Below are 24,711 nucleotides of genomic sequence, written 5' to 3' on the forward strand. Positions count from 1 at the left end.
GGGCCTTCGCAACTCCTTAGCCATCCTACTGTGTTTCTTTCTTCCAAGTCTGTGTTTTGTGGAGCGCTATCACATCTATTAGGTGGGCTGCCTGATAGGGCCAGGATTGCGCCGGTCATCTGGGGTCTCACCGCCTGGGCTCCTAGGACTGCCCAGTGCCTTTAGTGCACAGGAGCATGCTAGAGTGCTTTCTAGGAACCAGCGAGCACGTTGGGAAGCCACGCCCAACTCCAACCTCTTTAGGGCGTGGCTTCCGTAGGATCCGCCTCTGTTCACCTCCCCCGCTGGGAGCACAAGTGATGGGGTCAGGAGCTTGAATGGCGTCTTCCGGGGGAAGCCCGTGGCGTCTCTACCGCTTGAACAGTGGCCTTTGCCTGCGTCTTCCCTTCCTCTCTGCTGTGCACATTTGAGCTGAGGTTTGGCCTTGGTAGACTGACGGAGGAGGAGCCTAGGGTTTGGCAAGGCGGAGCCACATTCCCAAGGCCCTTCCATGGCAGAAGGGAAACCCGGGTGTGAGTTTGGCTGTGCCCACTGAAGCCTCCCTGGAGGCTGCGAGGCCCCTTGGCTGCAGGAACAAACATGCCTGCTCCTCTCCTGCAGTGCGTGGCTGCCCCGTTTGTGGCTGCCTTTGTCAGGGATCACAGCCAGTGTGTTTTCAGGAGAGTGCTCCCAGTACAGCTGATGTTTGAAGGATAGTGCTCCCTGTACAGCTGATGTTTGCAGGAGAGTGTTCCCAGTACAGCTGATGTTTGCAGGAGAGTGCTCCCAGTACAGCTGATGTTTGCAGGAGAGTGTTCCCAGTACAGCTGATGTTTGCAGGAGAGTGCTCCCCGTACTGCCCAGCACCCTCCTCATTCTCTGACAGCCCCCCACTCCAGCAGTGTGGCTCTGTATCATTGCCCCCATGATGCCCGCACTGTGATCTCTCCCGGACAACTGAGGACACACACAGAGATAAGAAGCTTGTCCACAGTCTCGTGATCTGCAAGTGATGGAGGCAGGATTTGAACCCACAAAGACAGACTTTTAGTCACTGAACCAAGGCGCCTCCCGTATGTGACAAGGCACTCAGTTATGTGACAGGAGCGCTACGTCTGAGCAAGCAGGTCCAGTTTGCTTCATTTTACTGCTCTGAAATCAAGTCCCCGAGAGTGGGAAGGATTAACCCTGAGCTGGGGTGTAAGCCTCCCTCTCTCCCACAACACAGGCTGGAGCCCTCTCGATTCCCTCAGTCGCCCCCTCACATCACGACTGAATGAAGCTATTCAGACATACTCACCCGTGGTACACTCTGGCCACACACATTCCCGGAATGTAACTTTCCCGGCCGGTGCTGAGGGAGATGGCTTTCCACCAGCCCCCTTCACTGTGGGGACAGAGCAGAGGGGGGGGGCGTGCACGGGTAAGCGGCAAAGCCAGAGACACGTGGTCATCAAACCCTCCCACGGCGATGTGGGGCGTCCCTCTTCCAAACCCTGTCATCACCACTCAGACCTGCATTTCTCCAGTTAGAGATACCACCCACCGTGTTTCATTTTCAACTTATTGTATGTATTCCTGTGTGTGTGTGTGTGTGTGTGTGTATGTGTGCTTACGTGTGCCGTGGTATGCTGTGTGTGTCATATGTGGGCATGTGGGGGCCAGAAGTGAGCCTTGCATGTCATTTCTAGGGATACCGCCCACTGTGTTTCATTTTCAACTTATTGTATGTATTCCTGTGTGTGTGTGTGTGTGTGTGTGTATGATGTAGGGCATGGGGACATGTGCTTACCACAGCATGCATGTAGAAATACGAGGACAACTCTGTGTAATTATTTCCTTTCCCCTTTACATGGGTCTGAGGGATCGGACTCGGGTCATCAGCCTTGTGCAGAGCTGCCTTGCTGGCCCCAACCTTGATTTTAGAGGCAGGGTCTCTCACTAACTTGCAAGTTGCTAAGTGGGTGAGGCTGGCCAGCCAGCAAGGCCTCTCCTTTCTCCTCAGCACTGAGGTTCAAGTGTGTGCTCTCATGCCCAGTTGCTTTATTTGGGTTCTAAGACGCTGCCCTCGGGTCCCCAATGCATACACGGCCAGCATTTTACCGATGGAGCTACCTCCCCTGCCCAGAAATTTAGTTTCTAAAGCCTGTATAGCCAGCTATAGACACCCCTCACTGAAAGGCGCCTGGGGAGCCTGCTCACACGCTGACATTGCCACCCCTGGGGGACCAGCGGTTCATTTCCTCAGCTGACATGCACGATTGAAGGGCTTCAAAAACAAAAGCTTCCTGTACTGGTTTATTCCCTCAAGTATAACCAAACATCCGTTTGCATGTCTCAATGAATGAGATGCTAGACTGAAGGACTAGTTTGTGCCGGGGCTGTACGTAAAGAACGGGGTGCTGTTATCGCCCTCGTCCTCGCAGGGGTTTTGGACCCTGCTTCTCCATCCCAGCATGCCCTGGTGAATACCATCACCCTGCATATTCCAAGTCCGATGAGCTCAGCCAGGGAAGCAGGATTAGTCATAGAAGCACTCAAGCCACTGGAGGCTTTAGAGTCCCCGGAGTACTTAGAGGGCAGGTCGCAGCAGGACCAGGACCCGGGGGGACCTGGACGACTGACCATATCTGAAAACCTGATGGGGGTTAGTCACGGTTGGGGCATACGCATGTTTTGAGAGGCGCACTCACTCAGAGATCACGCGCAGTTTCTCCCCTCTCCGGAATATCGGGGGGCTGATGTCAGGAGACGGGTAGTCATTCAGCACAGCCAGGAAGTCGCTCTCAAGTCCTAGGAAGCAAAGCGGAGGGTTTTGACTGACCGGGTACAAGAGCCACTGGGGTTCTCCTCCGGAGCAGTGGTTCTCAGTCTGTGGGTCCCAACCGATTTGGGGGTCCCACATCGGACATCCCGTATATCAGATATTTACGTTACGAGTCATAGCAGTAGCAAAACTACAGTTATGAAGCAACAATGAAGTAATTTTATGGTTACTGGCAGAGTCACCACAACGTGAGGAACCGTATTAAAGTGTCGAAGCATTAGCAAGGTTTAGAGCTGAGGCTCTGGACCCGCCTGGCTTTTACTTGTGAAGCTCCGCTCCTACCCACCCAGGGTTCCAGGCCTCTTCTCCACGGAGATGGCCTTACGACAGGCCTGCTGCCCTCTGGCAGTTTCAGAAGGTGCTCTTAGGACAAACACACCTTGGCCACAGTGTTCCCATTTGAAAAACCGGGTCCAGAGGCCTCGAAGCTAGAGTTACACCAGAGCCTCAGTGTTTCCATCTTGAAAATGGGATGACGGGTGAAAGAACGCCTGCCCCAGAAGGCTATGTAAAAGCCCCTTCTCGGAGGGATTCACATGGCCCCGCTACTCCCTGATGCAGTGAATGGGTTGCTGAGGAGCAATCCTACTTAAACTAGGCAAGCCGCAACAAACAAATAAGAGAGGGTCTAGTTAGGAAGAAGGTGTCCTGGAGGAGAAGGGACAAGTGAGTAGCAGGGCTGAAACTGACCAAAACACGCCATGTGCATGTGTCGTGGTGATAAAGGAATTCTTAGTACTGAGTTTTCGGGTGCCCTCCTTGGCCCTGTGGGTCTGGCTAATCAACCGGGAGTCCCCTCCAGGGCCAGGAGGCTCAGGCTCTGTGGTTTGACAGCCCCTTCTTCTTGGGAGGGGAGGGCACTCTGTCAGGCGTCTAGTCAGCAGGGATTTTAAGTGGCCTGGCCATGGTGAGCCAAACGCCAGGGTTTTCTGTTGTAGGCGCGTTAAAATTTCAACTTCTTCACTTGACGTCTGAGACTCAGCATGACCTAAATTCTGCCTCCCCCCCCCCAGTAAGAGCTCTCGTGTGTACGTGATGCTGATTGCATTTTGGGAAGGGAAGTAAGCGTGCATGCCATTTGGTGCACGTGAGCCCAGCTGGCTACAGAGACGCAGCGGTGATAAGATGTGAATCTCCTCCCTGGCGGCAAAGCAACGTTCGCTTCCATCCTTAGAGAGTTTCCATAACTCATACATGTTAGCACCGGGGTTCATTCAAGGGAAACCGCACGCTTACAAAGCACCGGGCGTAATCACCATTGTGCCCGCTGGCTGGGCATCCACACTTCCGGGTTATCTCATACTCCTCATTGAGCCCCTTCTTCCTGCTTTATAAGAGGCCACAACCTAGATCCCAGGGTCACGAGACACTGCTTGTGCCTGGCCTCAGAAGGTTCAGTAGAGCCCCAGTGCGCAGCTATGCAGGCCAGGGTCCCCAGCAAGGCTCTTTCCATGATGTGGCCACCTGTGCTGACACTCCAGCTCTCACCGCTCGAGGTCTAGAGGTCCCCACAGGCCAACTCTTCAATCTCTTAGCAGACCAAGCCAAAAAAGAGCCTGGACATGAGGGCTGAGTGAGTGAGATGAAGGGAGCTTCCAGGAAAGGGACTAATGGCCACCTGGTGAATGAATCAACCGTCGGTTATCATGCGTCGTTCACTTGGGGAAACTGAGTCACGAGCAGCAAACTCTGTGAAAAGTTTACGAGAGGAAACTAAAAGTGGGTGTCCTAATGAGTCACTGGAGACTGCTCTGTCAGACCTGAGAGGCTGGCTCAGTGAGACACGGCCAGCCTGACCCTGTGGGTGAATGACCCCCACACTCAGCCTTAGCAAGCTTTCAGGAAGAGGCTCTTCTCTTTGCCACCCAGACACCACCCCAGAAATTAGAAACCACATTCAAGTTGGATCGGGGTGGAAGCCAGGGGTCCTGAATCCCACTAAGGGGCAGAGCCAGCCTCCGGGGCATGAAGCTTGTGCAAACGTGGAGGTTACCTATGAAAGAACGTGCAAGTGCAGAGTGAGCCACAGGTGGACGGGGAAGACCGGGCAGTGGGGATGGATGGGGTTGCATAAATCTTCCCTGAGAGCTACCCAGCTGCCAGGGACAGCTGTGCAGAGTCCAGGTACTTGATGGCTAGCCACTTTCAAGACCCCACCCACCAAGGGTTTCCTCTCCGTAACCATGATAGGCTGAACGTTTCTCAAGATAGACACACATTTTCCTGGCCTGATGTACCCAAATGTGAGTCAGTCACTTATTCACTTGGATGCCTCCGCTGAGGGTGGCATACCTTTCTAGGGCTTATCTTGCTTCTCAGACCCCAGATCCACCCTAGGTGCTGTCCCTCTGCCCAGTCACACAGACTCTGTCCTGACTCCGACCACCCCTCAGCAACTCCAGCCTACAGAAGTGGCTCGATGCTCCGCTATCCTTTGCCTGAGGTTGCTCTTGGATGCGGTGTCTCAGAGTTGCCCTGGCACATGTATGTGGCTGTCAGAGGAATACCCTTACCTGGCTGTGAGCTCAGAGAGCACCAGGAACTTGGGGGTTTAGCGTCATGCAGCCCTGGTTCCAACCTGGAGTCTGCCACTTAAAGAATACTACAGGCATGGGTGTGGAAAACTACAAGGACTGCACCTCCTTTTATGGAGTAGGTTTCCAGAGTATTCCAGGCTGAGAAGTACTGACTGGCATATCCCCTTACAAAAAAACAGGGTTGAAATGACTCCTAGGATATGTCATCCGTGATTAAAGAAAAATAGAACCTTGAAATAGAGCCTGTGCCCACCAAGGTGTCTGTGGTTCGATGTGTTCACCCTGTACCCTCAAGGTTAAAACCGTGAAACTTCACAGAGGCATCTTTTAAAACGTCTAAAACAAAATGGAAGAGGAATATACAAAACACGAAAGCCCCTTGTGAATACAGGAGTTCCAGTGAAGGGAAGGTGTGGGGCTCCTGGCTGCCCACAGTTTCTCATGGAGTTTTCCTAACAGCAACGTTCTTCACAACGACAGAGAAATGTCAGCATGACAGCCTGCACTTGGGCTTCTGCCTAAGGGCTCTCTCGGGCATGCCATAGCGCCCCCATCCCCTTATCACCAGAGACAGAACACCAAGGGACTAACCACTAGAATTCACACAGCTTGACATAAACCTCCAGGGACGACAGCCTGACCACCGTGAGAAAATCGACTGCAGGGCTCCCTCAGTCTTCCCTGAACTCTGTTGCCTGCAGGGAGATAAATATCAGGGGTAGGACTAATTTAGTTTTCACAAAATGCTGCAGACATTTTGACCTAAGTTTAAGGTCCCTGTTTAGGCAGGCACGCACATGTAACATCTAGAGGAGGTATAAGCCTATTAGGACCTTACCTTATGGGCAAAGTGGATTTGGAACATTTAGATCCAACCAAATCATGAGTGAGGTGGAGGGAGAGAGGCGGGGCAGGGGCAGGGCTCAGGATCCACAGAACAAATGTGCACTGGCCACGAGAAGCCCAGAGCCTTTGGAATCAGCTGGGCTGACCCATGTGTCACCAGCTCAGAGCTCTGTAATCTGAAGGAAGGCTTTTTAGCAAATCAGAGCTTGACTTCTTCCCATATAAAAATGGGAAATATCAAAATCTGCCTTGTGGTGGATTATGCAAGGCTGGTCTCGGTGACTCAAGGGTCATTCCCACACAGGGCAAGCATACCCTTTCACAACCAAAACCAGTTCCAGCCAGATCATCTTAGCGTTCATGCTACCCAGGAATGCCAACATGAGGATGTCTTACCACCTTTGGTTCATCTAGACACAAACTCCACTTGGCAAGAGGGGAAAAGGAAATTTGGAACACCAGATATTTGCTGGTACCCGGGGAGCGCGTGGGGGTGGGGAAACACGACATACAAATGTGTCCTGTGAGGAAGGGAGCAGAGTAGAAAGGAGCCCAGACAGAGCTTACCGGATATACATGGTCCCTAGTTCATAAAGAACAGGCCCTTAGCTTGCCACGACAGCGTCTTTTCTAACACCAGCGCGTGCTCAGTAGACGCATCGGTGGCTATAGCCAAAGCTACAGCCATCATTTCCTCACGTTCTACCCAGCCTCAGTGGCCACCTGCTCTTATTTGGAGGACGGGGAAGGCAAAGCTGGAGAGAATTAGTGCCGTGCCCAGGGAGCAGCATGACGCTGAAAATCTACGCTCACTTCATGGAGCTCTCTTGGCACCTGTGTCCGGCTCTTACCAGTCAGCCCTCCATTTTCCAGTGACAAAGCCCAGACGCAAGGGAGACTTCGGAGCTGGTGCAGGCAGCCCATGTGGGTAGCGGGTATAGGGCTAAATGACTGAGTTGTTTCAACTTCTGCTTTCACGCTCGCTCACTCTCTGAGTCATCTCCAAATTCAGTGTCTCCTGCAAGGTCACCCTGAGGCCTGACTTTCAGTGACTTTGCCAGGAAGCAACACAGGGCCATAGCCAATCAGATGGAGCCGCAGGTCGGCACGGAGGAAGAAGGCTTACCGATTTCTCCTGATGGGTGTTGGCCAGGTCTGTGGGTCCTCTTATCTACAGTCATGGGTTAGATAGGGTGCTTAACTTGTATTTTATGACATTCATTGAGTGTAAAGTGACTCAGAGGTTAAATCCACTTTCTCCTTAAGTCATCCCAAGCTCCAGGAGTGGGTTGCTGGTACAGAAACGTTGTGGGATTTCTCACAATGGCGCACGAGTGTCTGTGTGATTGAATCTGATGACCAGGCATAGTCCCTCATTCTAGGCACGACTTCTCAGAGCACAGTCTTCGCTGGACCATGATGGAGAACAAGGGGGACACTAGACACCCCTCTCATGCCGTCTGTCTGCTTAGCCTCCCTGATGAGCCAGAGGGTTTCAGGAGACTCACTTAACCCTTCCTGGCCTCAGTTCCTCAACTGCGTACCGAAGGGGCTGGTAATAGTGTTGATGTGGTTGGGCTATTATGAGAATTGAGAGTCACTGAAGGAATTTACATGTGGGATGCTATCCTCACGGGAGATGCCTGTGTGCACGCGATGGCTCCCGTCATGTGCGTGAAGCCCTCAGAACTGCGTGGGATACACCTCAGGTACCAGACCACACTGCGATCATCCCTGACACAAAACTGAGAACTGAGAGACACCAGGATGAGCCCATCATTCACCTTTTCATGCATATTAGGTGCAGAGTCGGGGCTGTCCTGCGATCGGCCAGCCTTCGGGGCGTAAGACCTTCGGGCAAGGTGGGAAATACAGCTTTGTCGTCCCTACGCTCCTTCCTCCCGCCATCACGGTTCTGCTGGGTCTAGAGATTTCTCTGCGTCCTTCCCCTTGCCTTGATCAGCTCCCCCGCCCCTTCCCTTTTCATGATATCAGCAATGTAAATGCGTGTGAGATGGGTGTGATTTCCACCCGGGCATGGGGGAGGGATGGGGGGTGGTTTCTTTCTGAGCACAGCTGGTTTGCATGGTCATTTCTGACAGGAGATGTCACTCTAGGTCACAGCGATGTGGAGGGAAGAAACAGGGGGGAGGGGACCATCACAGCGGAGTAACTAAGTTGTCTTCATCAGGTGGAAATATGTATTTCCCCAACATCCTGGGAGGCCCCCCTGGCTTTTAATTAACTCTGTGCTGCATGAATGTGACCCAGGGGAGGTGTCTGAAGTTTGCATGGACTGGGAAATTTCAGCTATTTGCAACTCTGCAAGTAAGTGCCTGGGGTTTCCTGTTCTACTGCTTTCTACACTGGAGGGATGTTGACCCTTGAGGGACGTTCGCACTTCAGGGAAGCTCAGTCCTCAGGGGTGTTCACCCTTGAGGGATGTTAACACTTGAAGGAAGCTCAGTCTTCAGGGGTGTTCACCCTTGAGGGGACTTCACACTTGAGGGAAGATCAGGCTTGAGTGATGGCCATGTAGCCTACTGAGGTAGCTGACCCAGATGAAAGGCTGGGGCCTTCCCCAAGGCCACACAGTTTCTAAAGGACACCACTGGGGACTCCAAGAGGCCTTTGGCCTCCGAAATAGCATTATTCCTACCAAATCTGACCGTCTCTTTATGACATTAGCCCCTGGGAACCACACAGATGAGGAGTATTCTAGAAAGCTTGTTTTAGAAGAAAACAGACCATAAAACCGCGTGCCCCGGCATTCACTGTCCTTCCAAAAGCCAAGAGGATTCTTCAGTCTTGAGCACCCTAGGACAGCACCAGGGACTTTCCTACCCTTAGCAATTTGTCCCAGGCCATGAGAGGAAGCTGTAGCTGCAGGCTGGCCTGAAGCCTCAGCAATTCAGGCACTGCCCAATGGAAGCCTATTAGAATAGCAGCAAGCTGGTGCCTTCTCCCTTATTTAAATAGATGCGTGAAAATGAGGAAATCAAGTCAGGCCTGACAACAGAGGAAGCTCCAGGGCGGGGCACTAAAGCAGCCTATCAAACGCTGGATTTGACTATCTGGATTACACCCCCAGTACAGGCCTGGGGAATTCTTCTAACCAGTAGCCAGAGGGGAGACCCCTGAACCTCCTTCTTAGAGGTGACCTCCTGCCCACACAGTGGGAAAAAAAAAAGACTGGGAGAAAAAATGTGCTCCATGGCAATTTGCATTAAAAAAAAAAACTAAAGGCAAGCGGGCAAGTCCTTGGAGGTTGATGTTTTCGTGAGGCTTGCTCAAGCATACAGGCCCGTCTCACCCAGGCCGAGAAGAGGCAACTCAGCAATGGACTTGGAGGAAGTCACGTTATACTGCCCACTCTCTGGTGCATGGATATCCAGGAGTGGTCAGAAGAGAGTCAGTCTGGGGAGGGCTAGGAAGGGGACAAGTTGAGGGCACTGTGCATGGGGCAGCCCTTCCTGAACTATGTTGTGGAGGTGAAAGGCACACACTCTCCACCTTACCTCTGCAGGCCTGTGGCCATTCTTGATGTTTTCTTCCTTCTTCCCTCTATTTTAGGGAGGGAAGTGCCAGGGTGGAAAATCTAGAGTCCCCAGGAATGTCCCCTGCATCTAACTTGGAAGGCTAGAGGGGCGGGCTCTACCCTGTTCTCTGCTGGCATCCGCAGGACCATCAGGCTACAACAGTACAGGCAGCTTCCTGCTCTGTTTTAGAGAAAGTAAGCGGCTCCTCAGTTAAGGGCTCACGGGTGCCGTGGAAAGGACAGCGGCCAGCAGCGGGGCAGCACCTTTCTTGAGAAGCCCTAGATCAGCACGGAGGGTGGTTTGCTGAGCTCGGTGAACGACGCCCAGTCCAGTGCTACATGTAGGGCACAGGGAGAGACGGTGTCGTCTCTTCTAGGAGACAAGTGAGATCTTGAGCGTGCCATGATGGGAGGTGGGGGGAGAAGTGTCCTGCGGTCTCACACTCACCTTGCAAACGCTGATGGCTCCCTCCCTCCCAACTCCCTAGGGGGGGGGGCTCCAGGTCGCACCTCCCACTGGCCTGACTAAAATCTCTCAGAAAGAAAGATGAGGGTGTTAGACAGGACACGAAGCTGACCCTAGGACTCAGTGGATCCCGATGACCAGCCTTGCCTCTTGCTCACTTATATCCCCCCACCCCCACCCTGTGGCCAATTGCTGAAGGACCCCTTGAGGCTCTGGAGGTCTGGTGCCACCTTGCTCTTGACACACAGCTGAGCTTGGCCACCCTGATTCACCGGCAGCCCCGGCTTCTCCCCTAGCGTTCTAGTCTCTCGCAGCCTTCACTAGACAAGAGATGTCTTTCTCTTCAGCAGGAAGTCCTGGAGACAGTGTCTAGATTAGTAAAGGGGCCCTGACCACACAAACCCCCAAGATGAGCTGTGTACCGGGCCGGGGTGGATTTATCATGGACTGGCCAGTGGGATGACCAAGAGCCTGGCTTTCGGAATCAGGCGGTCCTGGGTTGGGTCTCAGTGAGTAGCTAATGACGTGGCCAGCGTTCCCTTTGTGAGTCTTGGTTTCGCCAACCATAAAATAAAAGAATGGAGCCCACTTATCTCTCTCAAAATGGCGGCACTTTGGAACTGCCAAGGCTCCAACCGCTACAAATGTTCATTATTAAAAATCCGAAGCAAGAAGTGAGGGACCGGTACAACGGAGCGCCAGCACCCACGGCCCCGTTTCAGGAGGCACCCCGTCCACCATTGCGTAGGCTTTCCCGAGGTCTACTGCAGGACTGAGCTAAACACCTCTCCAGAGACGTCGGACTTACCTTCGGTGCTGGGTGCTGGCCTCTCCAAAGGCGGAGGAGTGGATTTCATGCTGTTTCCCATCTCTGTCTGTCCTGGGGCTGTGGAAACGGGTCCCGAGAGCCTGCAGTAGGAGAGACACAGGCGTAGAATGAGGCGCACCCAGAGCTCCCTGAGTGGTGAGTGACCTAGTTCAGAGCTCATGGTGCACCATCTCTCAGGCAGCCTGCTTCTTGAAAGGTGGCTGTTTTTATGTCACGATGTGATGCATGAGTGTTGTTTGCAGAGGCCCAGCGCAAGTCCTTTTATCAAGGGGATGACAGAGAAAAACCACAGAGGAGGAAGCTGCTAACAAGTGCTGTTGGTGGCAAAAGTTTCCATTCCTCCACAAGGCTGCTGTGCAGAGCAGGGGGTGCTGGAGAGGTTCGGCAGCGTTTCAGGTAGCCCCCTCCCCGGAGAAACTGTGCTTACAGATGCTAGCCAGCAGCTCTCACGGCCCAGGAATCCAGGCACACCACACTTAGGAGGCAAAGGTCCCACAGCCTGAAGGGGCAGGGCCCTGCCAGGCTGGGGGCTTTTTGGATTGACTCGTTCTTAACTGTTTGAATTTCCACACCTGTGTTAGCAAAGGGTGGCCAGGGCCAGCCTCACGACCGCACCCTTTACGCAGCTGGTGTGTGTGGTACGTGGTTGGTGTATGCTTTCCACGCTGTCGTACACACTCACCTCTACTGTAGCCTTGACCGTGGTGGAGCCCCGTGTCCTTGAGGAAAACAGTCTCAAAGGGGGAACAATAGCTGAGCGTAAGTCGCACTCAGGTAAAGGAGCTGCTGTCTTGGTTACCTCACCATGGCTCTCCCGGAGCCCCACACAGGCTACAATGCTGAAGTCTCACTGGAGAACCGTTAACATTTTCTTGCCTGCTGTAGGGGGTTATAGGGCAGCTTTGGGGTAGCTGCCACAAAAACTAAGTGAGAGAAAGCCAGTGAAACCCGGCCGTGGCCTGACTGTCGGTCGTGATATCGACAAGCATTCGAATGCAGAGATTTGGTTCAGGGAAGAAAGTCTTTGGGAAGCGCAGAGGAGGTGCCCACTAATAGGGACAGAGTGGTTCCTGTTTCAGGAAATGCACAGTCCAACAGGAGACATATTCTACTTGTTCTAAGTACACAGCTTGGGGCACGGCCTCATGAGTTTGAAGCAGGCTGCATCTCCCAGACCCTGGCTTCAGATTGCAGATCTATACTCTGTGTATGCAGCTAGTCGCTAGCCACAGGGCCAGCTCCTCGGGAACCCCACCTATGCTGAGAATATCACAAATCACAATTGTATTCGTGTGCCCAACCTAGACCCTGAAACTCAACAACGCAGCACCGTGTAGGCATGGGGGTCTTTCCGGCTGCACATCACGAAGAGAGAAGATAGGACCACAGGTGTGAGCCTGGGGGGGGGGAGGATAACATCAGAATCCAAAATTCAAAGTATAGCTTTGACTGAGTGAGCATGGGTTTTGACTCACTGCTAAGCTTAAAATCTCAAATCCTGTGTGCACAAGTTCTAGAAAAAGCCCTGCTCTGAGGGCAAGGCCTCGAAGAGGAGGCAGAGGGAGGTTCGCACTACTTCCTAACTTCAGAGGAAGGGAAGCAGGTGGCGGAGTCCCTCATCTATTGAGAAGCAAGGAGGACAAAATGGACGTGAATAGAGAGTGGGTGACAGTACTCTGTGAAATGTTTTTACATGCAGGATGGGTGATGACTTAACCCCTCTCCCCTGCCAGAGCAGTGGACCGTTCTGGGGCTTCCAACCCTGAGCCAAGGGCCTCCGAAAGGCAGGATCTGCTGACCAGACATAGCACATATGCTGCCATTTTTAAAATTCCCAGTTCTCCCCACTTCTCAAGTGTTTGTGAGCTGTTTGAGGAGCCTAGGTTCCTAACACTCAGAGGGAGTGAGTGAGGGAGGGAGGGGGGAGGAAGGGAGGGAGGAGGGAGGGAGGGAGGAGAAGAGAAAGGGAGGAGGGAGGGGAGGAAGGAAGATAGGAACATTGGAAGCCTACATTTTCCAGAGAGATAAACCCAAAGTCATTAGCTGTTGAGGGTGCAGGACGAGCTGGGCCTCCCTAGGCCTGGGCCTTCTGATCTTACCTCACTCCCCAGCGTCTGAGGTGCTATCCTCTCTTGCCTCTTCCTGTCAAAAGGACCCAAGAGCCCCTTGAGCCACAGGGAGTCCAGTTACCTCAAATGCACACCATAGCATAGCTCACCACTCCACTGCGCCTCCAGGAAGGGGTTAAGTTACCGTTTAAAGGCTTTTATTTGAGCAGAGTGGCCATGCCCAGAAGCAGGGGATCTGGGGCCTCCCTGAGGAAATGACTGAACGATTTGATTTAATCTGTGACAGTTTTCTACAGCGGCTAGAGGTGGAGAGAAGGTACAGGAGACTAATTGCTTCTAGGAACAATAAGAAAAGGGCAGGAGAGAGCTGAGTTAATTAACACCGGCCCTGCCTGTGGCTGACCTCCTTCCCCTTCTCTGCGGAGTGAGTGCATCCTCCTGGGGTCCGGGTGGAGGGCCTGCAGTGACTAGTCACCTTCCTCTCCTCCAGTCCTGGAGCCGAGGCTGTCTGTGTGGCCTGTACCTCAGTTCCCACTTCTGATAACTGAGATCGGTAGAGAGTGGCTCTCTCCAGAGCCTTTTATCCCTCTTCATTCTAGCAATCAAGACTCCGTGGCTCACGGAAGGTTACTAATAAGAGAAAAGAGCCATCGTCATTTTTACAGAATCCCACTGGAGAGAACGCGAGTTCTAGCCTTATATTCTTGGGATGGTGGGAAGGTGGGTGGCGTGTGCCAGGATGCCTTCCCACCCGCATCCTAAGAGCAGACACTACTCTTGTATCTTACAAGGGGGTGGTCAAGGACTGGTCCGACTGCCGCTGGTCCCCGTGTAGAAGCTCCATTGCCCTTGACTTCAGACAGAATGCCCTCTGCTGTGATCAGGATGCTGTCCGTCCTCTGGATGACCCTGGACAGAGCACGTCTGCCCACTGAGTGTTTCAGAGGGAGCAGCTGCCGTAGGGAAAGTGTCTGTGTTTCCAGCAGCCCTGCTCCTCAGGTCTTTCGCCCCCTCCACTGTGGGTCTGCATCAGTGCAAGGGGCTTACATCTCCCACCCTGATGGCATCCCACAATAGAACTGTGTCTTCCCTGCATGGCGCATGTCTGCCTACGGAGAGGAAGGTTCTCCGTGCAAATTTCAGAACATCACAGAGAGAGATAACAACAGGAACTTCAACCAGGGGTAAAGCAGGGTCCATCCTTGGGGACACATAGCCGCCAGCCTTGGCCACAGCATGCATGAATGTAAAACCTAAGAGGCCAGCCTGCCCTTTGGAGGAAGAGCTCTTCTACAACACTTGAGCTAAAAATTCATCCCTGTAACCATCTTCTAAACCAGAGACCATAAGTCAGGAGCCTCAGTGTCCACTAAATACGTCACCTATAACCACAAGGGTGACACACAAAACAGCCACCAAGCACATCGGTTTTTCTCTCACTGAGCAGGGCTAAGTGACAACTGGTACCCAGCCCAAGCTAGCTGAGTGCTGAGGCTTCAGAACTAGGCAGAGATAATGCAGAGGTCAAAGCAGATCCACCTGGCCCCAAAGCCCATACTCTCCTCACTTCTGGGGACCTGCCCTGGCCTCCTACCCTCCCTTTCTGGTTTGAGAAGACAACAGAAAAGGGATTCTTCAAAGTTATCCAGCCAAATTTGGCAATCATAAACTTTGAGGGGAAGCGAGGGACAGGAAGGCCAAGGGGTCTGTTGGAAAAAAACAGCCTGGAAACCCCGAGGAAACCCGCTGTGGGAAGGAGAAGGGACAGGAGAGAGGTTTGTGAAGGCTTGCTGTTGTTTCAAGTGTTGGGGGGGAGGGGTGTGTGAAGATAATTCCAGGCCTGCTAGCACTCAGAACTGTAGAGCCATAGGTCAGAATGGACGAGAAAGTGTTGACCATGCTGAGGGTATCATGCATTCATTATGTATTTGTGGCCTTACAACACAGCTAAGGCTGGCCTGAGCCTCTGAAGTGCTGGGGAGACAGGTATTTCCCGCCGTGATCAACTTCATAAAAATGTAATAGTGTACGCGTGCACTGAATAGACCATAGGAGCCCGTGAAACTTCCCCGAGAGTTTCCGAGGGCTCCCTGGGTGTGATGGCCCAGAATGTGTGAGTTTCGGATGTACGCAGTCAGCACGCTTGTCTTCTGTGCAGGAATTGGTTTGGTGCTCCAAAGCTGGGCACAACTCCGAGAGCTCCGCAGGCGGGTCTGCAGAGCGGGCTTCGAGTTAGCTCCTGTCTCTGCTCCCCACTTGCTGGATGTGTGTCCTCAAGCCTCCTCTGGCTCTCTGCGGTCTCTTCTACCAATCCAAGATGGAAATGTGTGCTCTGCAGGTTGTTTGGAGAATTCAGTTGCTATGCATGAGTAAAGCAGGAGTGTGTTTGGTAAACGGTAGCCAAGTGTAGAGAGAAGACTTTTCCTTGTCTGCTGCTTGGTCCTTCCCCCCCCCCGCCAGTCGCCTGGGCTCTGCCACGTTATAGTCCCCAAATAAACACACAGGAATCTATATTAATTATGAAGCTGTTGGCCTTGCTTGTTTCTTACTGGCTAGCTCTGACTTAAGTATTTATCCCATAATTGTTAATCTAAGTATTTCTCTTACTGGAGAAGTTTCCGGGCTTCTTATCCCTATGGCGGTTACATCTTGACTTCCTGTGTTTCTCCTACCCAGAGTCCTCCTGGACTCCTAGTCCCACCTATCTTTCTTCCCTATTGGCCAACAATGTTTTATTGACATATACACAGGACTTCCCCAAGAGCCAAGGAGTACCAATGGTAAGCCCTTTGTGGTGCCAGCCATTAACTAACTTACTGTATCACCTGTGCAAATAAATCGCTTGCCCTTTCTGGGCTGTGCGGCCTCATCTACCCCACCCTTACCCCCAAGGCATGACTGGCCCCTGCGATTCTGTGTCTGCTTGAGACTTGTTCAGGGATGCTTAGGTCTGACAACTTGCTTCAGGGAAAATGAGAGCTGTCACTGGGGCTAAGTGGCGGGCGCCTCTGAGAGCCCGGCAGGGTTTCCTGGGGTACCGTACCACATCCTGGCTTCAACTGGCAGGTGTTTCTCCCTGAACGTGTGTAGGGGCGGCCATGGCAGCCTGTCCCGTCACCCCTCTGAGCCTTGTCCACTGCTCGGTCCCCCTACCCATCCCTTTTTCCAGCACAGACAAGGAGGTCTGGGCCACTGCCTCTGTCTCCTAGGGTACCAAGCAAAGTCGGTACTGACAAGGTACCTCCTGATGCAACCGTCATGTGTGTGCCTGACTCACACCCAGAGTGTGAAGAGCCTGCTGGGAGAACAATGTAGGGCCCTCCCAGATAAGTCAGCCCACATCCATGGGTGGCAGGAGGCCAAGAATAGCTATAAGTGTGACAAAAACTTACCTAAAACACTATGAAACCTGTTTTTGTAACCTGATTGAATGAGCATGAATTTTATAGACTGAAGCAAAGTGGGAAGGATTATCCAGGCCTAGTCTAAGATGGTTCAGATCTATCGGTTTGAATATATTATTTTGAAGGAAGTTTCCCCGGGACCTCGGTAAACAAAGCAGATCAAGTCAAGCTGCTTCTTGTCTCACACAGGGCCTTGTGAAATGCAGGTCCAGGAGGAGGAGGCCGAGAGAGACTTCCACAGAGATGCTGATAAGTGCACAGGGATCCGGGCCCCAAAACTAGCAAGGCTGTGATTTCTTTGTGATGTCATGTTTCCCATCAGACTTTCCTTTTGCTTTTCGTTCATACGCACGAGTCACCGATATTACTCACAAACCTATCATCGAGATAGAAATTTGAGCTCTGCCCAGTATAACACACGCGGATGACAGTCCCTTCCCTACTAGCCAGCGTGGCTAGGTTCTCAGGTCCAGTAGGACTTGGGAAGCTGCTGTCCCACAAGGCCCAGGGCAATTGTCACAGTTAAGGTAGCACTCTGGGCACTGTCATGGGCTGGACTCTGACCCTAAGCTGTTGGCCAAGAGTGGTGGGGTCACAACTGTCCATTGATGGTTGGTTTATGTACTGTTTCTTCCCCTCTCAAAGTCAAAGCACAGTCCTCAGGGAGATCAGAAGTAGATAAAACCAAAGCCACAGTGTACCAGAGAGAATCACTTGCAGGGACCTGGTTGTTGTTTAGCAAATCAGTGCTGAGAAAGTCTCTAATTTGGTGTGTTTGACAAGGTGTAAAATGGCAAGCTGTACCCTAGTACTGGCTTCCGGATTTACATCTCTGTAGGCTCAATGGGCCTCCCAGCAATTCCAGCAGGCTCCGAGCTGCTGAAATCAACAGCCTATAAAATTACAAAAAGTTCATTGGAGTATGTTTAACCATACCGTGTGATCAGTTCATATGACATCCATTGAAGTGTATCAGGTGTTTTGACCTATCTCTTTCCACAGTCTTTAGACCCTTACTTTTCCTTCCCCAGTTATTGTCCCCTCTACCTTCATGGTCTGTGTATATGTATGGGTGTGGGTGTGGGTGTGTATGTGTGTGTGTGTGTGTGTGTGTATGTGTGTGTGTGTCTGTGTGTCTGTGTCTGTGAGAGAGAGGGGGGTCTAGGTTCCACATAAGGGAGAAAATGTAATATTTGTCTTTCTATGTCTAGCTTATTTTGCTTAATATGATGATCTCAAGCTCTATTTTCCTGAAAACAACCTAATTTCAGTCTTCTCTATAGCTAAATAAAACCATTGGATGGATGGATGGATGGATGGATGGATGGATGGATGGATGGATGGATGAAGGATGGGTGGATAGCACTGCTCTGTTGATGAATGCCTAGGCTGGTTCCTTATCTTGGCTATTGTGTATATATTCCTGCATTAAACACAGATATGCAGGTAGCCATGGTGTTTGCTGACTTGGAGTCCTTGGACCCACACTTAAGAGTGGTATAGCTGAGTTGTGTTATAATTCAACTTCTAAGTTTTTGAGGAAGTTCTATATTGATTTTCATATTGGCCAGACAGTTTGTATTCCCACGGATGAATTAACAAATCTTCCTCTTGTCAATCTGTGTGGGATCCCTCCCACCTACAGACACCCTCCTTAGTTTTCAAAAAAAAAAAAAGGAGACACTGAACTCAATGAGTAGTGTCTATATGGAGTGCTTTCATTACTCTTAAAATACTCTGACTCATTTGATGCCCAGAGAGCTCAACTTGCAAATGTGGAGCCTGTGTCTCAGGGGTCTTAAGACCACACAGCTCATTCAGGGAAGAGGCTAACTTACTTTTCCCCATTCCCAACTTCCCAACTCTAACTCCTGCTGTCATGCTGATCCCAGCAAAAGAGCACGCCTACCAACAGCAAGTGCTTTGTGAGCTGGGCTTGCTTGAGATACCTTGGGGTATCCAGAGGCCCATGGCTGGCTAAGCCCACTGTGCCTGACCTCTGGAGGCCTGTCCCCACTGTACAGTCACTAACCAGAGAGCTGGTTCTTCGACTCGGGGTGTTGTGAAATCATGTGGGGGGTGACCGCAATCTTGAAGAAGAGTTAGACCAATTCCCCTAAATTTTACTTTTTTTTTTTTGGTTTTTTGAGACAGGGTTTCTCTGTGGCTTTGGAGGCTGTCCTGGAACTCACTTTGTAGACCAGGCTGGCCTCAAACTCACAGAGATCCGCCTGCCTCTGCCTCCCAAGTGCTGGGATTAAAGGTGTGCGCCACCAACGCCCGGCTCCCCTAAATTTTACTTTCCACACATTACATCTTTAGCACCCATAGTGGGACCAGCTCAAATGGGTGATGGGCAAGCTACTCTCCTTCCTTGAGCAGCCATCCGCTGCTTCATCAAATGTAAGCAGACCAGATGGAGAGCACCTTGTGCTCATCACAGGCTGGAACCCATGAGTCTCAGAGGCCTAATCCACAGCAAGGGTCACGAGCATGGGTAGACATATGTTGAGGACTTGTGATGTCTCTGTGTCCAAAATACCACCTCCCTTGACCTCCATAAGTCCATGTAACATGTGATATTCTACTCAGACTTTTGGCATTGCTCAGGAAACGGAGGCCAGGGAAATTACCCAACTTATCTTGTACCAGTAGGGTGGTCAGTATCAGAGGTGGGGTGCAAACCCAGGCCTCTGGCTCCACAGCTGGCCATCACCTTTGATATTCTTGAGCATTAGGAAATGACAGAGTGTGGCATGAAGCCATGCCTCCCCAGAGCAACTTTCTGAGGATAGATACAAGTCCTCTCAACAGAAAATAAAACATGGCCTGGTGCCTAGTCTATGTACAGGAATTAGGTGTGATGAATGAAGATGTTGTCCAGCATGACCCCAGGCTGTCTGCTGCCAAGGGAAGTGAGACTCCACAGAGCTGTTTACAACAGAATTACAGCCGTGTACCCTTGAGGCCCCATGTATAGCTGGAGCTGGAGTTACTGCAGTCAAATATGCTCCTTCCTGAATGTCTCCAGGATGGGAGGAAGTGGTTAGGACTTAATTCCTTTTCAGAAGCTTGGGGAGACTGACAGAGGAAGGAAGTTAGTCACATGATATGAGTCCAGTGGGTATATACTGAAGGAACAGACGGATGGGTGGATGGATGGATGGATGGATGAATGGATGGATGGATGGGTGGGTGGGTGGATGGGTGGATGGGTGGATGGATGGATGGGTGGATGGGTGGGTGGGTGGGTGGATGGATGGATGGGTGGATGGATGGGTGGGTGGGTGGATGGATGGATGGGTGGATGGATGGGTGGGTGGATGGATGGGTGGATGGGTGGATGGATGGGTGGGTGGATGGGTGGGTGGATGGATGGGTGGGTGGATGGATGGGTGGATGGGTGGATGGATGGGTGGGTGGATGGGTGGGTGGATGGATGGGTGGGTGGATGGATGGGTGGATGGGTGGATGGATGGGTGGGTGGGTGGATGGGTGGATGGGTGGATGGATGGGTGGGTGGATGGGTGGGTGAATGGATGGGTGGGTGGATGGATGGGTGGGTGGGTGGATGGGTGGGTGGATGGATGGGTGGGTGGATGAAGAATGAATTGACAGACACTTTTAACTAGAGGTACTCATATGTCCATTCCTCAGGTGACTAGAAAATGGTTTGGTATGATTTCCTGAGGATTCTTAATGAGACTTTTCAGTCAGAGCCCATGGCAGAGCTGTGGTAAATAAGTTCCTGCTTCGTAGGAAATAAGACATTGCCACACACCCATCTCTATGAACATAGGAGGTGGATGAAGGTGGCCTGAGGGATGTCATTTCTAGTTTAAGGACACTCTGTCATCCCCAGTTTCCATAGCCCAGAGAGAAAGAGATTTCTCTTTGCTAGGAACAGGTTCAGTTGGCTGAGATGGGCACCCACTGATGAGGTCTCCTTCTGTCCAGTAGAGCAATAGCAGAAATCTGTCTTCAGAAAAGAGAGAGGGAGTCCCGCGTCTTGGCTTTGCAGTTTGACCCTGCTGTACTTAACACTGCTAGCAATATTCTGCTATTCATGCCTATGGTATTAGGCAGACTTTGCCTGGCTCAGGAATAGGTTAACAGCCAAGGTTGGGTGTTTAGTATCTCCCACATTTTGCAAATAACACGCACTTCTTACAAACACCTCAGATGTTAGGCTTCTTCTGATAAAAAATAAGCAAATATTCAGAGAGGCAAAGGAATTTGCCCGGAGTCACACAGTCCTTTGGTGGCAGACCTGGAATGCCTTCCTAGGTCCTCCAATCCTAGAGCAGTTTAAAAGTCAGATGATAGTGTCTGTCCACAGGTTATCATCACACTTCTGGAGTGACTTAAGCACCTTGTATATCATCCGTTAACTGGAAAGTATCAGTTACAACAGAAATTGCCCCAATGATTATCCCTCCCTCATCAGCAGAGCTGTTGAAATGAGTTGCAACTCAGTGTCTTCCAACAACCCTCAGGGCAACAGTCTGCAGACTATGGGATGTCCCCTAACACTAAATCTCTGCTGCCAACAGAGCTTGTTGTCCTTAGTCGTTCATACTTCCCGTCTCTAGGTCCTCAGAGCTCCTAGCTGCTAGTATTTATTTCCTTACCAGCTGGATGGCTTGAGTAAGTCAGTTAAACTCTTGGAGCCCTGGTTTTTCACCAGTCAAAAGTAAATAACAATTGTAGATTTAGAATGTTCTGACTATTGAATGAAAGTAACTTATTATTGTATCTTCCATGGTCACTCTGCACAGCAAATATCTGCTCATATTGTAGACCCTGCCCCAGACAGGCCACTCTGAGTCTACAATCTATAGTCCTTACAGAGCCCCCAGACAGGCCACTCTGAGTCTACAATCTATAGTCCTTACAGAGCCCCCAGGCAGGCCACTCTGAGTCTACAATCTATAGTCCTTACAGAGCCCCCAGGCAGGGCACTCTGAGTCCACAATCTATAGTCCTTACAGAGCCCCCAGGCAGGCCACTCTGAGTCTACAATCTATAGTCCTTACAGAGCCACTCTGAGTCTACAATCTATAGTCCTTACAGAGCCCCCAGGCAGGGCACTCTGAGTCTGCAGCCCATAGCCCTGTGCAGAGCCCCTAGACAGGCCACTCTGAGTCTACAATCTATAGTCCTTACAGAGCCCCCAGGCAGGCCACTCTGAGTCCATGGCCCAATTTTTTTCTCTGACAACAGTTTCTCTCAATACGCAGGCACCCACTTAACATGCAGCCTGCCACATTTCTTAGGAAATTCTGAGTTTGCCACACTTCTTTCGTTTGTACCATTTTATGACTTCGGAATTTATATGCGTCGCATGCTGGCCTTCTCTTTAGCTCTGCCTCTCCCATCTGCCCGCTTCCTGCTTAGACAATTGTCAGTTATCTGTGCCACCTTTCCCCAGGAAGATTCTAGCTACCAGACTCCCCACGGCAGTGCTAACGCCATTCAAGCTCCTCTGTGCCTTTAGACACAATGACTGACTGACAGCCCTCACTGAGCACCTACTGTGTGTCTGGACCTACCATGGGCGCTGTGTGTATGCAGCACCAATTCCTCCCACGGTCATCTGTGTGATCCAGCCACACTGTTCCCATCCCACAGATGAGGCCATGCAGGTCGGTAGTGGCTTAAATGGCTTGCCCGTGGTGACTTGCCCATCCTAGCTGTCTTGAGTCAGACTGTCCCCTGGCAGGAAAACGGGCTGCCCACCCACCTGCCTCAGCCCCCCTTCCTTCATAGTTAGCTTTTCAGCATCCTCAGAGTGGCCGTGGGGCTAGGAGGCAGGGCATCGCCAGGACCATTCCCTGCTCAGTGTCAGGGTCCTCCTCTGGCTACCAGACACCCAGCCCTAACAGTTGCACTTCAGAGGGCTCGTAGAGTCTCTCCCTTCCCTGTCCCGGCCCTCAATACCTTCAGACGCAGAACATGGCCTCTCCTGGAAGTTGGCAGCAGAGGGCCACCAGGCACGGGGTCACCAGCTCTCCATCAGCTGCTGCTGCTCCGGGCTGCGTGGGGCCGCACGGGCTTGAGAGGGAGCCCAGGCACAGCCCATGCTAACAAGCGAGCTACGGGGTTGTAGTTGCTTAAGGGCTGCACACTTCCTCTGCTGAACAAGGAAGGCAACGGTGGCCTGCGCAGGGCTGGCAGGAGGGCAGGTTCCTGTTTTCACCCGCAGAGCAGACTTCTCTCTGCAAGGACGAGGACCGGGAAGAGAGGGGCCTTATTAATTCCTTCACAAAGCACTTGAGAATATAGCCAGCTTGATTGTAAGTGGCCAGGGCTCACAGAAACTCACTTCCCCCCTCCTCTCTCTTTCCAATTAAAAGGCAGATGGGGCTGTGAATTTGCCTGTGTGTGTCCCCAGAGCTCACTGGGCCCAAGGAGGCTGAGGGTAGCTCACTGTGGCGTTTCTTCCCAGAGTTCCTTTCAGTTTTATAGCGCCCAGAGCCGTCCCTGGAGCCCCAGCTCTGCTATTGGGCCAGCTTCAGTGGCCAGAGGCCTAGGACAGTGGACAACTAACTGGTCCTGTGTAGACCAGAGCTGCCCACCTCGGCTGTGGTACTGCCAGAAGAAGTCAAAAGGCTCTCGTGTGATGCAGATTAGAGCAAGGTGTGATCCCTGAGGGAATCCCAGATTCAAGGAGAAAGATCTAGAAGCAACCTTTTTTTTCCCCTTGAGCACGTGTCATTTTAACCACTGGAGGCCTCCATGTTCTCATCTGCGAAATGGGTGAGACATCCAGTCCCACACCGCGCACGCGCAGATGATGGCGTCACAGGGACGTCACTGCTCTAGGACACAGTGGTAACAGAAGACGGTGGTAGTTCCTAGGGGCCATGCGTGTGCGGACATACCAGGTGGAAAGTATCATTTGAAACAGTTCACCTAAAATGAGGTGGAGTGAGGCAGCTTCCACGGGGACACAAATGACAGGGGATGTGTGTACGCGGCTCTCTTTCGGTTTTCCACAGCTTGGAATTAGAACACTCACGTGCCTTCAAATAATACAGTGTTCTATGCGCCGTGTATACAATTTCACAGTGTGTGTGCGTCTGCAGCAAGGAACCCTACGGGCGTGCTCCTGGGTGAAAGAGAAGCCTGCTTCTCATCAGAGAGTGGCAGGCAGGCGTGCCGGGAGGACCCTCCTACACACCGCCCCCTGCCATCCCCATTCCCAAAGTGGAAAACTCCCAGAGACTTAGTGACCCCCCCCCCCAGTCTGCAGCTAGTCCCTACAGAGCCAGAGTAGAGCCTGGGGCATGGTGTCCCCAGGACCCCACCCAGCCAGGCCAATGTAGAAACTCAAGACAGTCATTTAGAAACCTCACTGGGTGTCCTTCGCAAAGATAAACTGCAAACAGTGGGGCGTCATCTAAATTTAGCAGTGCTGTGTACTTGACAGACTCAGCTGGCTTGTGGAAAGTCAGCCCTGCCCAGAGCATGCCGGGAAGGTACGAGCAGATGGTGTAAGACCTCGGTGGCAGCGGCCTAAGTGTGGGGAAGAGCAAGCTGGCGGGATCTGCTGAAGAGGGGCTTCCCCCACATGCACACTGAGGAGCGGCGGAGCTTTGGAGGGAGGGACACTCAGAAGGCGGGAGTGAGGGGACAACTTTTTAACCCCTGTCCAGAAACCCTCAGGCTTGAATGAATGAGTCCCTTCAGCTAATGTGGACGACCAGAGAACCACTCAGTCAGTCACTAGGACTCAGCCGCAAAGCTTAACCAGTGGATGTCACCCCACCCTCCCAGAGCTCCCCTGGTCAGAGCCCTCAGACAGAGACCCAGAGGGCAGGCCACAGTCACAGGACTGCTCTAAAGAAGACACAGTGGGCACTGGGACAGTGTCCACAGGAGGTGCTGGCTGGGGATAAGGTATATGTGCGGGTCATTGAGTTATTACTCCAGGGGTCGGAACAAGCGAAGGTGAGGGTTTCACACAGAAACTGCTGCTGTGGCCTGGGGACTCTGGGGAGCATCGATGGCAGAGGGAGACAGGTAATGAACAGAGTCACATCGTCCTGAACTCACAGCCTTTAGGGTGGGGGTGTGTGGGAGGGCGGAGGTCCTGCCTCGGAAAACCGTTCTCATTTGCCTCAAAGGCCTCCCCTTCTCTTCTGACAGTGCCCTGAGCATCCTTATGTGGTCCGTCTTTCGCTCTCCACCTTAAAAGTGTGCCCACCGTCTCC

The 24,711-nt window shown here is 52.0% G+C and overlaps 2 protein-coding genes across 9 annotated transcripts in view; one reads left to right on the forward strand and one right to left on the reverse strand.

Moving 5' to 3' along the window:
- Positions 1 to 24,711, forward strand: part of Tg (thyroglobulin) — a 182,412-nt gene that overhangs the window by 124,291 nt on the left and 33,410 nt on the right. The window lies entirely within an intron of this gene.
- Sla (Src like adaptor) overlaps positions 1 to 24,711 on the reverse strand; it is a 51,835-nt gene that overhangs the window by 10,391 nt on the left and 16,733 nt on the right. Inside the window, exons 2-5 of one of the 3 annotated variants that reach the window (XM_040730652.1) lie at positions 22,436 to 22,713; positions 11,002 to 11,102; positions 2,673 to 2,772; positions 1,280 to 1,366 (exon numbers count right to left, since the gene is read on the reverse strand). In XM_040730652.1, coding sequence (XP_040586586.1) covers positions 1,280 to 1,366; positions 2,673 to 2,772; positions 11,002 to 11,062 — 248 coding nt within the window. In that variant the 5' untranslated portion in view covers positions 11,063 to 11,102; positions 22,436 to 22,713. Of the gene's footprint in view, positions 1 to 1,279; positions 1,367 to 2,672; positions 2,773 to 11,001; positions 11,351 to 22,435; positions 22,714 to 24,711 lie in introns of those variants that run through there. The other 2 variants (XM_040730651.1, XM_005078692.4) reach the window with 2 other exon arrangements.

Source organism: Mesocricetus auratus, unplaced genomic scaffold (genome assembly GCF_017639785.1).
Source record: "Mesocricetus auratus isolate SY011 unplaced genomic scaffold, BCM_Maur_2.0 Super-Scaffold_100023, whole genome shotgun sequence".
NCBI lineage: Eukaryota > Metazoa > Chordata > Mammalia > Rodentia > Cricetidae > Mesocricetus > Mesocricetus auratus.